Below are 15,714 nucleotides of genomic sequence, written 5' to 3'. Positions count from 1 at the left end.
AACACTTGTCAGTCTGAAAAGAATACATTTCTAGAAAAAAAGTATTTGACTCATAGCAATATTTTCTCATTCTGCCTATTTTTACTCATTCTTGTGCATTTTAAAATTTCATCTCAAGTAAGAATGAAAAAGAATGAGATTTGAACCAAACATGGCCTAAGTCAGCAATGCTTTACCTGGCTACGTGGCAAACTTAATGTTGCATCTCCACGCTCAGTTTGAAGGGGGTGTTAGGATAATTCTTATCCTCTCATACTCATTCGATCGGTCAACCAAACCGTAACCATTTTATTGTACAAATTTTAAAATTGTATCTCAAGTATATACAAGTTGATATAAATACAACTACAACTCACCAAACGCATCAATGAGATTATTTTCAACCTGATCTGTTATTAAATTTATCAAGAATTGAGTGCCTTCTTTGTGAGGTGTTCATTATCACCAACAAACTGAGACAGGCACTTGAAGGTACCGTGTATGGGCATCCAAAACGAGAACTGTCCTATAATAACAAGGGTTCTTATTGAGCCTTCCAAAGAAGAAAACTATGCTTGTCTAAGTGATGAGGAGGGAGTATTGGTGGAATTATTTTAAAGATTCCACGGACGAGGTTGGGGACATTTAATTTCACCATTTGATACCAAGTTACAAGACACAAGACAATAGGGTGAAGTTTTCAATCATGCTTCATCGAATTCTATTGACAAGAGTATTTATAGAGTAGCACAAAATTGAGAGTCATCAGATGGGTGATGCTTATAGTAAAAGTGTAACTAATTAAGATGGGTGATGCTGATGTGAGTCTTATCTTATGCCAACAGAGATGGCTATAACCTTCACATACATGATACCACACCATCCAAAGCTTTAAGCCATAACAAGCTATTCTAACAATCACCCATATACATGAATCTTATTCAAAATTTAATAAAAAAAAAGTGAAATCTAGCTAGAAACAGATTGAAAATGACCATAGAATATGAAATAATATTTCATATTAAAATATTCCCATTCTTCCATTACAGCTCTTCTGGTTGGCAACAAGACACCTTAATTCCAAGTTTCCAACAATAGATCATGTGAGAATGCTGATGTCCATGGTATTATTTCCCCAAATATTCCCAAATACTTCCCTCCTCTTCCCTGCTTTACCACAGTCAAAACAAAAAGGAAAATTGAAAAGGAAGAGGGAAGGAATAAAAAAACAAAAAGCAACATCAGCCTTTATTGTCTTCAAATGCCTTGGCTACACACGTCATAAATTCATGCCGTACTTGTCTCTCTTTCAGACAGTATAGTGCTGTTGAATGGTCTCGATGTCAAGTCCCTTGAGCTTCACCACCGACTCGACATGTCCCTTCAGAGTGTGCAGCTCCCTTAGCCTGATACAACATTTGATTTTGTTAATAAGTTGTTGTATTGTATGTATAAATACTTAAATGAAAATATGTATATTTGAGCAATAGAACCCGAAATCCACTTCAATTAATACCTTGCAACCTCAGCTCTTCTCTTAGCTTGCTCAGCGATCTCAGACAGCTCTCTGTAGCTGCTTTTGTCATTGAAGAGCGATGATGTCTCTGGTGGTTGAAGGCCGTGCAAAGTACGTTGAGCCAAAGCCCATTGTGCCTCTCTCTCTCCTTTCCCATAATCCTTCTTTGTTGTGAAAGCAGTCTGGAGAAAAAGAAAAAGAATTAAATGACAGAATCAAAATTGCAGATATATATTTCAGTGGAATAGCAGTTATTTTGATGGAAATGATCGAATAACAAAAAAGGGGTATGTACCTTGTTCTGAAGCAGGTTATCCCAAGCCTTGCCGCTCAATCCATAGCGGATTAAGAACTTGAGAATATCAAGAGGGAAGTAGAAAACAACACTGAAAATCCAGATGACTCCAGCCCATCCCCAGCCAATGCCACTGATTCGAGCAAAATGCCACTTGGCATAGACAGCAATGAGTGTGGCCACCTGAGTAAGTTAATCAATTATTGATGCCAGATTTAGCTGATGGTAGTAGTTACTAACGCCAAAGAATGCTGAAATTGAGTTTGAACCAGAAACAACCCACACAGTAGTAGACACTCACCAACTGAGCGATGAGGAAGGCAAAGACTAGCATAAGACCTGGGCGTTCAACAAAAGACCAGCTCCTTGAACGGGTGACAAAGATGAGTGCCTGGCTCACAATACTCACTTGAAGGTAGAGAGCTGCAGTAAGCTCTTCATCGTTTTTCCTGATGGATCTCACACCAAAGCGATCCTGCCCATGTTCCATGATTTAGCACTGACAATGCAAGATTAATGAATGGATTTGTTTAAGTAATGGAGGGTGCATTTTCTTACTGAGAAGAAGTCGGTGTCATGCGCAGCCCAGAAAAAGATGACTGTCATCACAGCGAGGTAGGTGCCCAGAATAATACCGGTGGCAAAGATTTCCTTGAGCTTCCATGAATCAGGCACAGGAGATGGTTTGACTCTATCCTTGGAGATGGTCATAATGGTCCCATCGTTGAGAATGGCAATGATGAGGACCATGAATGGAGAGAAATCAAACTTCCAGATAAGTGCAATGAGCATGAATCCAAGCACAATACGGATTGTGATGGACACTGCATAGATGGTGTAGTTCTTCATTCTTTGGAAGATGGCTCTGCTGGTCAAAACAGCACTTATAATCACACTCAGTCCAGGCTCTGTCAATACTATGTCTGAAGCACTCCTGGCTGCATCAGTTGCATCTGCCACAGCAATACCTATGTCTGCCCTCTTCAAGGCCGGCGCATCATTCACACCATCTCCAGTCATTCCACAAATATGCTTCCTCTCTTGCAGTTTCTTTACAATTTCATATTTGTGCTCTGCATTTAACACACCATTAGTATATATTACTAGAATGAGTTAAGCCGGAAACCGAAAATAGGTTTAATTACCAGGGAAAACACCGGCAAATCCATCAGCCTTTTCAATGAGCTCATCAACAGGGATCGATGCAATGGACTCATCCTTGCACTGGCCCAGAAGAGAGGAAGAGGGATACATGTTGGTACCCATGCCAAGCCTACGCCCAGTCTCTTTGCCAATGGCAAGCTGATCACCAGTGATCATTTTGACATTGACTCCGAGATTAAGGGCTCGGCGAATGGTCTCTGCACTATCATGCCTTGGAGGGTCAAAGAGAGGCAACAGCCCGACAAATTGCCATGGTCCTCCTGCACTTTCCTTGTTTTTCTCTGGTACCGTCTGTCCAAAAAGCAAACACCATCAAACCCAATTCAATATTACACACTCTGTAAATACATCAAACTAAGCAAAGTTTTTCCTCTTTCACCTGTCGGGCAACTCCCAAGGAACGAAGACCCCGGTCTGCAAATTTGTCGATAATAGCGTGGACTTTGCTCTTGGCTTCATTGCTCATTTTGCAGAGATCAATAATCTTGTAGCATTAAATTTTATGGTTAGCTGTACTATATTTGTTGGGGGAGAGAGAGAGACACAGAGAGAGAGAGAGGTACCTGTTCTGGTGCACCCTTGCTAGCACGATGCCAGTGGCCATCGGAATCAATGTAGGTTATGGCAGTGCGCTTCTCTACAGGGTTAAAGGGCAGGAAGTGCACCTCTGTAATCCCTGCTCTTGCCTACAAGAAGAGACATAGAGAGTTAGTGTCTTCATTTCAGTCTGGTTGTCAATTCTGAAATTGTTTGTGCATAGTGCATACCTCCTTGGGGTCAGCCAACATTCCTACTATTGAAGCGTCAATAGCATCCTGATTCTCAACTCTGGAAGCTCTGGCAGCAATCAAGACCACAGTGTCCCTGTCCATGTCCTTGACAAATACCTGTGTTTAAACAATTCATGCGATCTCAATCAACAACCTATCATGGATCAAATCTTACATTTATTCTTAAGGGAAATCACATTAAACACCCACCCACCTCAATCATGCTCTTGTCAACTGTAAGCTTGTTGAGGGTGAGGGTGCCTGTCTTGTCACTGCAAAGCACATCCATCCCAGCCATCTCCTCAATAGCAGTCATCCTCTTTGTAATGGCACCCTGCTGAGAAAGCCGGTGTGACCCAATTGCCATAGTCACTGACAACACAGTCGGCATGGCGATTGGAATCCCTCCAATGAGTAGCACCAACAAGTTATCAATTCCATCTCTGTATTTCCTGTGCTGAATTGGATACATCACGATTATCTCCACCAACATCCCCACTGCTATCGAGCAAATACAGAAGTTTCCAATGGCTGTCAAGACCTGATCAAACATCAAACGACCCATCAACATCACGTATGCTGGGAATTAATAATAAATGCAGGAGACTGTGATCAGTTGAAGATTATATATACTAATATAGAAGACAGACCTTCTGGAAGTGACCAACTTGGTTGGTGCTGTCAACAAGATGAGCAGCCTTGCCGAAGAAGGTGTGGACTCCAGTGGCAATAACAACAGCCTCGATCTCACCTTGCTTGCAAGTAGAGCCAGAGAAAACTTCATCGCCAGGATTCTTCGTGACAGGTAAGGATTCGCCAGTAAGGGCAGATTGGTCGATCTTGAGTGGGTCTCCCTCCAAAAGGCGAGCATCTGCTGGGACAATATCTCCAAGTTTGATGCTTATCACATCACCAGGTACCAGGATTGCTGCTTCTTGCTCAGTCCATTTACCATCCCTAAGTACCTTCGTTCATTATGATGGGAGCAACGCCCACTTTGTTAGTACGTTGCACTTCAAAAGGTTGCTATGGTGCAGTACTGAAACCCACCTCCCAGAATTAAAAAAGAAAATAAAATAAGGAACCTACCCTGGTCTTGGGGGCAAGACCTGCCATGAGAGCAGCAGCTGCATTTCCAGCATTGTTTTCTTCGATGAAGCTGATTGTGGAGTTGATGATAAGCAATACAACAATACCAACAAAGTCTTGGTAATCTGGAGGCTCTCCCTGTGTTCATTCCACATAATTTTCTTAGTAATTAAAACTAAACAAGTGGGTGTATTTGAGAGAGAGAGAGAGAGAGAGACCCCTCCATTGGCCAATCCAATGGCCATAAGAGCAGCAATTTCCATGACCCAAGAAAGAGGATTCCACATAAATCCCAAAAACTTTAAAATCTTGCTCTCCTTTTTCTCTTCCAGTTTGTTGGGACCAAAGATTTGGAGCCTCTGCTCCCCTTCCTCCGTGGTCAGACCCTGTCTTGTACATTTTAGCTGCTCAAATACTTCCTCGACAGGGATCCGCTCCTACACATAGAATACAATACAATATAATCATCATAAAATTAAATTTTGTTAGTTTCTAATACAACTGAAAACTTAGATTTTCTGAAAAGAGAAAGGAATCATTCTTACAAGATCAACGTTCTCATTCTTGATTTCTTCAAGAGAAATGTTCTTGTTGCCAGCCATGGTTAGGAACTGGAACTAGCACTCGAAACTGTGAAGAAGAGAGCTGTCTCTCTCTGAATAAGAAGAGCTTTTTACAAGGTTCTCTACTGAAAGCTCGACATGACTTGACCGCTCATCGCTCTCTTTCTTCCTTTGCACTCTCTTAGGCCTCCTCCATTTGCATGATAACTATAAGATATTAACCTTTTTTCCGTTCCGTCTGCAGAAGACGAAAGCTAAAGTTGCACATGACCCACCTTTTATAGTCCTCCACCCACCTCAACCTCATAACAAACCCCAATGTTTACGTACTATTCTTGATCTCCGTCGAAATGGTCATCGCCACTGTGACCAATCACCAACTCCAAAACGGAGTTTTAGCGCTTTCCTTCTCTGTTAACCCTGTAAAGCGGACACTAGAAGTAAAGGCGGTAAGCCGATAATTAAGGGGCACTTTACCACGTCAATTGTTTTTCTCGTTGTTGTTTGTTTCTACATACAAAACAAAACTCAAAATCAACTGGTTTTGAAATTGTTCGGCTTCACACCGTTCCAACAGCCTTGGAATATCTTCCCAGCAAATAAGTATGAAACACCCGGATTCAGTCAGTGCCAGGCCCGTTCCAACAACCTGCGTAGCCTTGCATTGGGAACATCTCCCCATGAAATAAAGCATAGAAGTGCTGAGATGTTCCCAATAGGTCAAATGGATAATATCATGTTGTTATAAATAAATAATATAAAATTAGAAATATAAAAAAATATTTTTGTTTATCATCATTAAATTTCACTAATAAATCCATATACAATAATTATTAATAGAATAAAATTTTATATTTTTAAAATAAACCTAAAAATGAAATCATATTTTCCATATAGGTCGTGGGTAAGTATTTCAACCATTTGGGTCAAATGGATAATTTCATGATGTCATAAATAAATAATACAAATTTAGAAATATAAAAAATACAAAAAAATATAAACAAAGAAATTTGAAAAAAAATGGACACATTTCTATTATTATATATTTTTCATATTAAAAAATAACTATGATAAAATAGACAATTTTATTAATGATGGACATCAAATATACAATTTAAAATATAGAAAAAAAAAGAAATTTTGAAAAAAATTGGGCACATTTCTATTATTATATATTTGTCATATTATAAAATAACTATGATAAAATAGACATAATTTTATTAATGATGGATATCAAATGTACAACTTAAAACCGATGGGAAATTAAACCATCTTCCTATCTAGGGGGTGAGTTAGTGGTTCAACCTTTCAGGTCAAATAGGTTAACCCATAATGTATAATTAAAAATAATTTTTTTAAAATAGAATAGTACAAAAAATACGAAACAATTTTGGGCACCTCCATAATATTATATACTAATAATATAAACAAAAATAAGTATGACAAATAATAATTATTTTATCAATGATATAAATGAAATGCAAAATTTAAAACCACTTTGAAAATGAAACCATTTCCATATCTAAATGGTAGGTAGGTTAATGATCTAACATTACAGGTCAAATGGGTCAATCTATGAAAAATATAAGCTTTGTATATATAAAGCATTTTGATATAATTCTATTGTTATATATTCACCATATTAAACAAAAATAAATGTGAAAATAAGAAATACTTTTATCGATGATGAAAATGGAATACATGATTTAAAATCAACCGAAAAAAGCATAATGGTTTTTCAATCCAAGTGGTGGGTTAGTGGTTAAACTGTCAATGTCAAATGGATGTTATTATTAAATAATAAAATACATAAAATTATAGAAAATGTAGAAATTTGTCGATAAATTTGGGTACATTCTATAATATTATATATTCATCATATAAAAAAGTATAATTAATGAGAATTATTTACATTAATAATAGAAATGGGATAAAAATTAGGATAAAAAATAAAGAGCATTAATGTCTAACACACGACCTGGCTAACCATGTCAAATGGTTCAATAATTTAATTAGATAGGTCATCATAGGCAAGTGGTTTGGTAGAGATGTAAACTAATTAGATCAGATTTGAATCAAGGTATATTCAAATTTGATCTTATCCAAAGATTCGATCGGGTCTCATAAATATTGATTTGAATCTAAATCCGATCAAGATGTCGGATATATGAATCTAATACCTTCTAATTTAATTTTTTTTAATATTAAATTATTAGAAGAAAAAGAAAATATAACAATTGAAATAAAAAACAAAAAATATAAGTATTTTTCAACTATTTCCATCATATAAAAAGTTTACAAAAATGCAATATAAATAACATATTTATAAATAAATAATAAATAACATATATATTATATATAAATACTATATACATAAATAATTTACTTGATCACAATATTAAAAACCAATGTTTAAAAAATATATTGGAATTGCATTTCCTCTTGGTAAATAAATAATTTTTATTATCTCATAAGTTAAATAATAAAAAATAAAAATATAGATTTTTTTATAAATTTTATAAAAAAATTGAACATACATTAATATTATATATTCTTCATATTAAACAAAAATATGTTTGAAAAAATAAGAATTATTGTTAGTAAAGATAGAAATGGCTCAAATACAAAGAAAAAAATGAATTAATGTCTTAACCATAGTCCATTTTCCTGATTAAATAGGTTAACCATTTAACTAGTAAGGTCATTTGGTTGTTGATTATTATCATCATGATCATTTGATACTGCCACGTGCAAAAATAAATGTGAAAATAAGAATTACTTTTATTGATAATGAAAATGTAATACATGATTTACAATCAACCAAAAAAGAAAAATGGTTTTTCCATCCAAGTGGTGGGTTAGTAGTTCAACTATCCATGTCAAATGGATCAACACATGATGTTTATTATTAAATAATAAAATACATAAAATTCTAGAAAATGTAGAAATTTGTAGATAATATTGGGTACATTCTATAATAGTATATATTCATCATATAAAAAAGTGTGATTAATGAGAATTATTTTCATTAATAATAAAAATGAGATAAAAATTGGGATAAAAAATAAAGAGCATTAATGTATAACACATGACCCTACTAACCATGTCAAATGATTCAATGATTTAATTAGCTAGGTCATCATAGGCAAGTGGTTTGGTAGGGATTAAATTTGATTCGATTTGATGATCTTATCAGATCTCATAAATATTGATTCGAATCTAAATCCGATTAAGATGTTGGATATCCGAATTTGATACAATCCGGTTTAATTTAAAAAATCATAAATTATTAAAAGGAAAAGAAAATATAATAGTTGAAATAAAGAAAAAAATATAAGTATTTTTTCAACTATTTTCATCATATAAGAAGTTTACAAAAATGCAAACAATATATATATATATATATATATATATATATATATATATATTTGATTTGATGACAATATTAAAAACCAATATTCAAACAATATATTGGAATTGCACTTCCTCTTGGTAAATAAGTAATTTTTATTATCTCATAAATTAAATAATAAAAAATAAAAATATATAATCTTTTATAAATTTTATAGAAAAATTTGAACATGCATTAATGTTATATATTATTCATATTAAACAAAAATAGGTTTGAAAAATAAGAATTATCGTTAGTAAATATAGAAATCACTAAAATACAAAGAAAAAAAAATGAATTAATGTCTTAATCATAGTCCATTTTCCTAGTTAAATAGGTTAATGGTTCAACCAGTAAGGTCATTTGGTTGCTGACTATTATCATCATCATCATTTGATATTGCCACGTGCAACACACATACACTTTTACTAGTTTATATGACAAAAACAAATTAGCCCAAGCTGAGAAATTATCTCAAGTGAAACCATTGCCAAGGTAACAAAAAAAGAGTCCTTAGAGATTTATTTTAGAAGGCCTAGTTCTTAGAGGTGAATAACATTAGAAGAGTAGAGAAAACGAATAATCCATTCCATCTTTGCTGCATGAGCAGTTTTCTTAAACCTTTATAGATAGCAAAAAGCTCAACTTCCTCAACCATCCATATAGATTGTTGAGAAGAAAAACACAACCTCCTATCGTAGTAAGAAAAGAAAAGTCAAGAGTGAACCATATATACCCATGAAAAATCTAAGAAGGTGATATTACTCCATCTAAAAACACAATTTCATGAGGTTTTTGTCATGAATAGTATTAATAAGATGAGTAATAGAGTTAAGCTACAATGCTTCAACTATGACATAGGGAAATAAATGCTAAGGAGATCCAAAGAGGATAGCAAAAGCAAAGGAGCAAAGTCAAAATAGATGATTCATACATTCAACTTCATTATAACATAAAACACAGATCAAGTCTGAAGAATCTTAAGGAGACATTAGTTTAGCATTTACAATAAGAAATCCATTAAAGAGATACCAGCAAAAAATTTTAAACTAGCTAGGGAGTCTTTAGTTTTCGGATCCATTTTTAACAAAGCTTTTGTTGAGGTAATATTACAAGAAAAGAAAGTTTTTCTAAGATCCAAATACACATGTTTTGGAAAAAAAAAAAGAGCCTTGGCACCCTTAGTCCATATCTAAGAAATGTCAGCATCTGTACAACAAATAGGAGTAGTTGAAATCAGGTCAACCATGATAGGAGTAAATTACTGATTTAAGATATACAAATTCCCATGTCCCTATTCATTTAGTAGATCAACAATCTCCAAATTCATAAAATGAGATAGCAATGGGTTTTCGATCATGTAATAAGATTTATCAAATTTAATCAAAGGCACTTAATTGACTTAAGCTTGAGATTGAAGATTAATCAAGTAAATACTTTCTAAATGCAACTCTTTGAGAATAGATGCAACTGATTTCTACAGAAAAGAATCAGAAGGTTTTATTTTATAAAGAAATAAATGGATGTTTTCCAAATATTTAGCTCTCCACAACTTAGCCCGAATTTCATGCTCTTCTACTAAAAACCTCCATGCTAAATTCTTTAAGAGAGCTTTATTGACAAAGGAGGTAACCCAAAATCCTAAGTCACCATTCATTTTTGGTTGACAAAGTTTTTCCCATGCACATCATCTAAGATAGATTGAAATTGATTTAGATACAACTTAAGGTTATCAATCAATCTTATTGAGATGGGCCCTAATGGATATCATAACATCATCTCCAAAAAAATAAGTGAGAAACATATGGAAATTGATCATTAAGCTGAACACCTTGAATATTTCCCTCTATTTCTGCTCTATTTAACATCTAGAAATACCTTGCATGACTAAAATAAATAGATAAGGTGACAAGTGTTCACCTTGAGGAAGACCACCAGTAGGGGTAAAGTGCCCTTCAAGGATATCATTAATGAGGACCAAAAATGAAACATTAGACATACATTAAAAAATAAAGTTACATATTCCTAAGAGAAGCCAAGATCTTAAAGAACCTACATTAAATAAGTTCAATCAAGCCTGTCATAGGCCTTGTTCATATACAATTTCATAATTATTAATTCAAATATTATGGAATTTATTAAATTATTTTTATTCTCTAAATAATTTTTTTTTAATTTATTAATTAATTTTGTTATTTTAACTATTTAAAATTTAGTTATTTGAAATATTCCATTATTTAAATATTTCAATCATATATTAAATATTTAAATTAAAATATTTTGTTATTCAATTATTTATCTACTTTTAATATTTTTCTTTAAAATATCTAGTTATTGAAATATTTAAATGATATTTTTCATATTTTCATAATATTATTTAGTTGTTAAATTGAATAATTCATGAAATTATAATTTATATTGTCATTTCATAATTTCATTATGAATTTCATTAAAATATAAAATTATTAATAATATGAATATGATTAAATCTACTATTTAAATAATTGTTAATTTTTTAATTGAAACTTTCCTTAGATAGATATAGATGAAAAGTGGGGGAGAGGATAAATAGGAATTAGACATAACTTAGGAAAAAGTGGGAGATAGTTAGTTTCCTAATAAAAGGGAGAGGAGAAAAGGAGATAAGCCATGCTGAGGTTGCAACTCCGCAGACTTCTAAAGGCAATTTTGAAACCCCTCTAGAATTGCTCTATTGGGGTAATGGAGCAAGGAGAGGTCATCTGACATGGCATGCTCTACTTTACATATATACTAGTGGGGACCCATGCGATGCATGAGTTTTGTTAAGTGAAGCTAAACAATAGAAATACATTAGAGTATATAATTGTGTTAAAAAGTGTATGCCCTTAGCTCCAATCAGATTGATGTATAGATACATTTATTGTAAATGAATAAAAGTACATTATTGTTTCATGTTGTCATTGGTATGTTTCTATGAAATTTACCCCTTAAACTGGACACTTATGACACTCACGTTAGTTTAGAATATTCTTAGCCATTGGATAGACTTGGGGAGTTTATCCTACCAAGGCTGACACTAATGTGCTGCCAAAGAAGTTGGAGCAGCTTGTCTCAGCTGCTAGGGTTAGACCCAAAGCACATGTAGTGTGTGTTTGATTGAAGTACTAAACCCGGACCATTTTTCAGTTATGCCCTGTACCTTGGAGACTGATGGGCAAAACTGGAAAGTTACACATAACCCCAAGACTTAATTATGATACTACATTGGGTGTCAGATCGGACTGTCTTTGATATGCCAATTAGTGAGATCCATTGGGGGTCAAAACCTGGGTATGTTGGGGCAGTCTAAGAATTCACTTCAGTGGGTGATCATAGTGATAGGATCAGCCCCTTTATCAAACAAAGTGGATGGTCGGGACTGCACTTTCTCTGATGGAAACCAAAACTGCCGGCAGTGAATTTCAAGGATCATTTAGTTGTAAATGGTGGGCCCAATTTGAACCCATACTGATGAGCTCCGGGGTTCATTGCATTCAGTAGTGAATTTGGCCAGGCCTTTTCATAAAGGAAAAGGCCGAGCCAAACCCACTTGAGCTTATGCGAGCAACACTCTTGGGACGTGAGCCACTTAGTTAATGGGCCTAAACCCCATTATTAATATGGCTAATCAAAATGTCACATGACTGCTTAAGTTGTCATATGACATGGGTGAATATGGGTTTGGATCTGGGTTTGGAGCACCCATTCTCATAAGAGGGTAAGACCTATCTACTGATACAGTCCAAATCCAAATAAATTTTTGGATCAAACGTCCTAATTCAATTAGGAGTGGTGCTGCTTAAGGATCAAGAGAAAGAGAGATCGAACTACTTCAGATGACTCTCTGCTTTCAACTCTCTCTCTGCTCTTGCTGCCCTAGAAACCCTAGTTCAATCTCTGATTTTGGGGACTGATCTTGATCAGTTCTATCTCTAATTTTTGCAAGAAAAGTACAGAGAAAAACCATGCTCACCTACCTTGTTCGATCCAAAGAGTTGGTTTGCAGTTTTGCTGAAAACTGCGATGCTGAACTAGCTTCACTTCAAGCTGTGCCACCTTTAGTGGAAGCTAGTTTTGTGATTTGATTTGGGTGTGAACTACCACTTTGGGAGCTACATTTTTGGATTCTGTATCAGGTATACATCTCCCTCTTGTTTGGTTTCAAATCTGATCCGATTTCAATGTAAAATCGATCCTAGAAAAATGCAGTTTTTCTAAAATTGGGAATGTGATTCCCAAAAGGCTGAAAGAATTTTTTTTGAAAATTTGCCCAACCATCCAACATGGTTCGGTCATCCATATGATGGATCTCTACCTTTCTTCAAATTATTGTTTTATATTTTAACTTTTTAATAATCAATTGGATCAAACTCGAAACTGAGTTGGTCAATTTTCTACTATTTCTGATTGATTTTGGTTTAGCAATTTTCCAACCAAACCAAGTTCGGTCAGTTTTGGTTTGGTCATTTGTAAACCGACCAAAATTAAATCAACCTGACTATATAAAAATATTAACATTTTATATTTAAATATCATTTTTAATATAGGAAAGTGGAAAAATTCCCATATTTCTTAATCTAAAATATTTTATATCATAAATTTAGTTTTTTAAATTTATTTTTTAATAATACCACTATGATTTATTAAATTTAAATTTAATTTTTAAGTTTAAATCTTTTGAACAAACAAACCAAACCAAAAATAGACCTAAATCGATACAAACTGAGTTGATGGGTTTTCACTAATGGTCAGTTGGATTTCGAGTGACTAACTCCCCACTTGACCAAATCGATTTGCTTGGCAAAATAGCTTGCAACTAGACCTGTCCATGGGTTGGGCTCAGGGCCCAATTTTATATTGTCTCAGGCTTGGGCTTCAGGTCGGTTCCATTAGAATTTTGACAAAAGCCAAGCCCAAGCCTAGACCATGAACAGGTCTACCAACAACTAAACTAAACCAATCCTTGAGCACTCCTAATTTCAGATAAATTAATAGTCTCATATTTAATAAATAACAATAGATCCACTAATTATGAAAAATTTCTACCAAAAATAGACAATTATTAAAAATAAATTTATAATGAAAAAACAATAGATATCTAATAAAAATACAATAATTTCAAAAATACAATAAAATACTAAAAATATATAAATTTAGTCAATAACTAGTGTAATCTCAAATAATAATTTAATCCCTAATAAAAATTAATAAAAAAATATTAAATTATAAGAAATACATAATTACTAAAAATAAATTTGTAGCAAAAGTACAAAAAATACAACAAATTAAATTTCAAAATGTAAATAATAGTTGTAATCTCCAATAATTGTTGATGATTTTCTGTTAAATAACGAAACAAAAATAGATTTATACATAATTACTCAAAACATATTTATCAAAAATACAATAAATAATAATTTTAGTATATATATAAATATATAATGAATATACACTATTATTATGAAATTATTACTAATAAATATTAACTTTTTTGAAAGTTATTTTCTAGAATTATTAATTTATATAAGTGAAATTAGTTATTTACAATATTATTTAGTTATTTACATAATATTGTTTTTTATATTTTAAAATATTAATTATTTATTGATTTTAATAACCTATAAAATTATATTTAGTACTATTATTATATAATTATTTATTAAATTTTTAAAATATGAAAATATTATTAATATGAATATTATGAAATATTTTATAATTATTTTTCTACTTTTAAGAAATTTTTTAAATTTATTACATAATTTCGTTATTTTAACTATTTAAAATTTGGTCATGTTAAATATTTCATTATTTAAATATTTAAATAATATGTAAAATATTTAAATTCTTTCATTATTTAAATTTTATTTATTTTAATGTTTTTACGTAATGTTAAATATTTTGTTATATAATTATTTTGCTATGTTTAATGTTTTGTTATTTAAGATGTTTAGTTATTGAAATATTTAATTAATTTTTTATTTTTGAATGTTAAATTTTTATTATTTGAATAACATTTAAATTGAATAATATTATAATTTATATTGTTACTACATAATTTCATGATGAATTTTGTAAAAATATAGAACTATTAATGTGAATATTATTAAATCTATTATAATTAATTTTTGTGTTTTGAATAAATATTTTAAAGTTAGTATATAATTTTGTTATAATATTTAAATAATTATGAAATTTCTTAATATAAACTTTCTTTACATAAGGGGAGAGGATAAATAGGAACTAGAGATAGTTTAGGAGAGAATCTCTCTACTAAATTAGTGATAATTTAAGAGATAAATAGGAATTAGAGATCATTTAGGAGATAAATAGGAATTGGAGACAATTTAGGAGAAAGTGAGGGAAAGTGGTGCCACTTGGCTAAACATTAGAAGAGAAAATTCCTTTTTCTTTATGGTTGATAGAAATAGTTAAGCCCATGTTATTTCCTTATTGGTTTAATGGGTAATTATGTGGAATTAAAAATTTTCAAAAATTAAAAAAAAAAACAGGAAATTAATGGGGCCTTGTGCAATGCATGGCATTGGGCACTCCTCCTTGTCCCTCGCCCCGTAGTCAAGACACTCCACCCCATCCCTAATGGTGGGGTGGTTTTGAGGTGAGGCACCCATTCCTTATCGGGGATGGGGAATCCCCAAATTTTCCCCACCTAGAGGCAACCACCTAAAAATAATCTAGGTGGTTTAGGAATTGGATTATGACAATTTGGTGATATTTTATAGATGGAATTGTGGAATCCTAGGATTATAAGAATATGAGGAAAACTTAGAGATATTTTAAAAATCAATATTAAATTTACTAATATTTTACTAATTTACCATCGGGTTCGGAGAATTATATGCAAACCCCGTCCCTGATTTCGAGCAAAAATATTTTCCTCGTCCCCGCCTTATCTCTTCCCCATCCCT

At 32.6% G+C, this 15,714-nt stretch overlaps 1 protein-coding gene across 1 annotated transcript; it reads right to left on the bottom strand.

The window, feature by feature from the left end:
* Nucleotides 1–971: 971 nt before the first annotated feature.
* On the bottom strand, nt 972–5,626 carry LOC104611402 (plasma membrane ATPase 4). The gene is made up of 14 exons (XM_019200095.2): nt 5,359–5,626; nt 5,032–5,250; nt 4,814–4,951; nt 4,375–4,689; nt 3,939–4,265; nt 3,722–3,841; nt 3,518–3,640; nt 3,334–3,438; nt 2,936–3,245; nt 2,349–2,863; nt 2,092–2,265; nt 1,791–1,973; nt 1,496–1,677; nt 972–1,385 (listed from the first exon to the last, which is right to left on the bottom strand). Exons 1-14 carry the CDS (start codon nt 5,413–5,415, stop codon nt 1,289–1,291), a joined length of 2,865 nt encoding a protein of 954 aa, XP_019055640.2. The 5' UTR covers nt 5,416–5,626; the 3' UTR covers nt 972–1,288.
* Between the last annotated feature and the right edge of the window lie 10,088 nt (nt 5,627–15,714).

Source organism: Nelumbo nucifera, chromosome 8, assembly GCF_055504915.1.
Source record: "Nelumbo nucifera cultivar China Antique chromosome 8, China Antique-T2T, whole genome shotgun sequence".
NCBI classification, from domain to species: Eukaryota; Viridiplantae; Streptophyta; class Magnoliopsida; order Proteales; family Nelumbonaceae; genus Nelumbo; species Nelumbo nucifera.
Note: the sequence above shows the minus strand (reverse complement) of the source record. Positions and strands in the feature narration are given on the sequence as shown.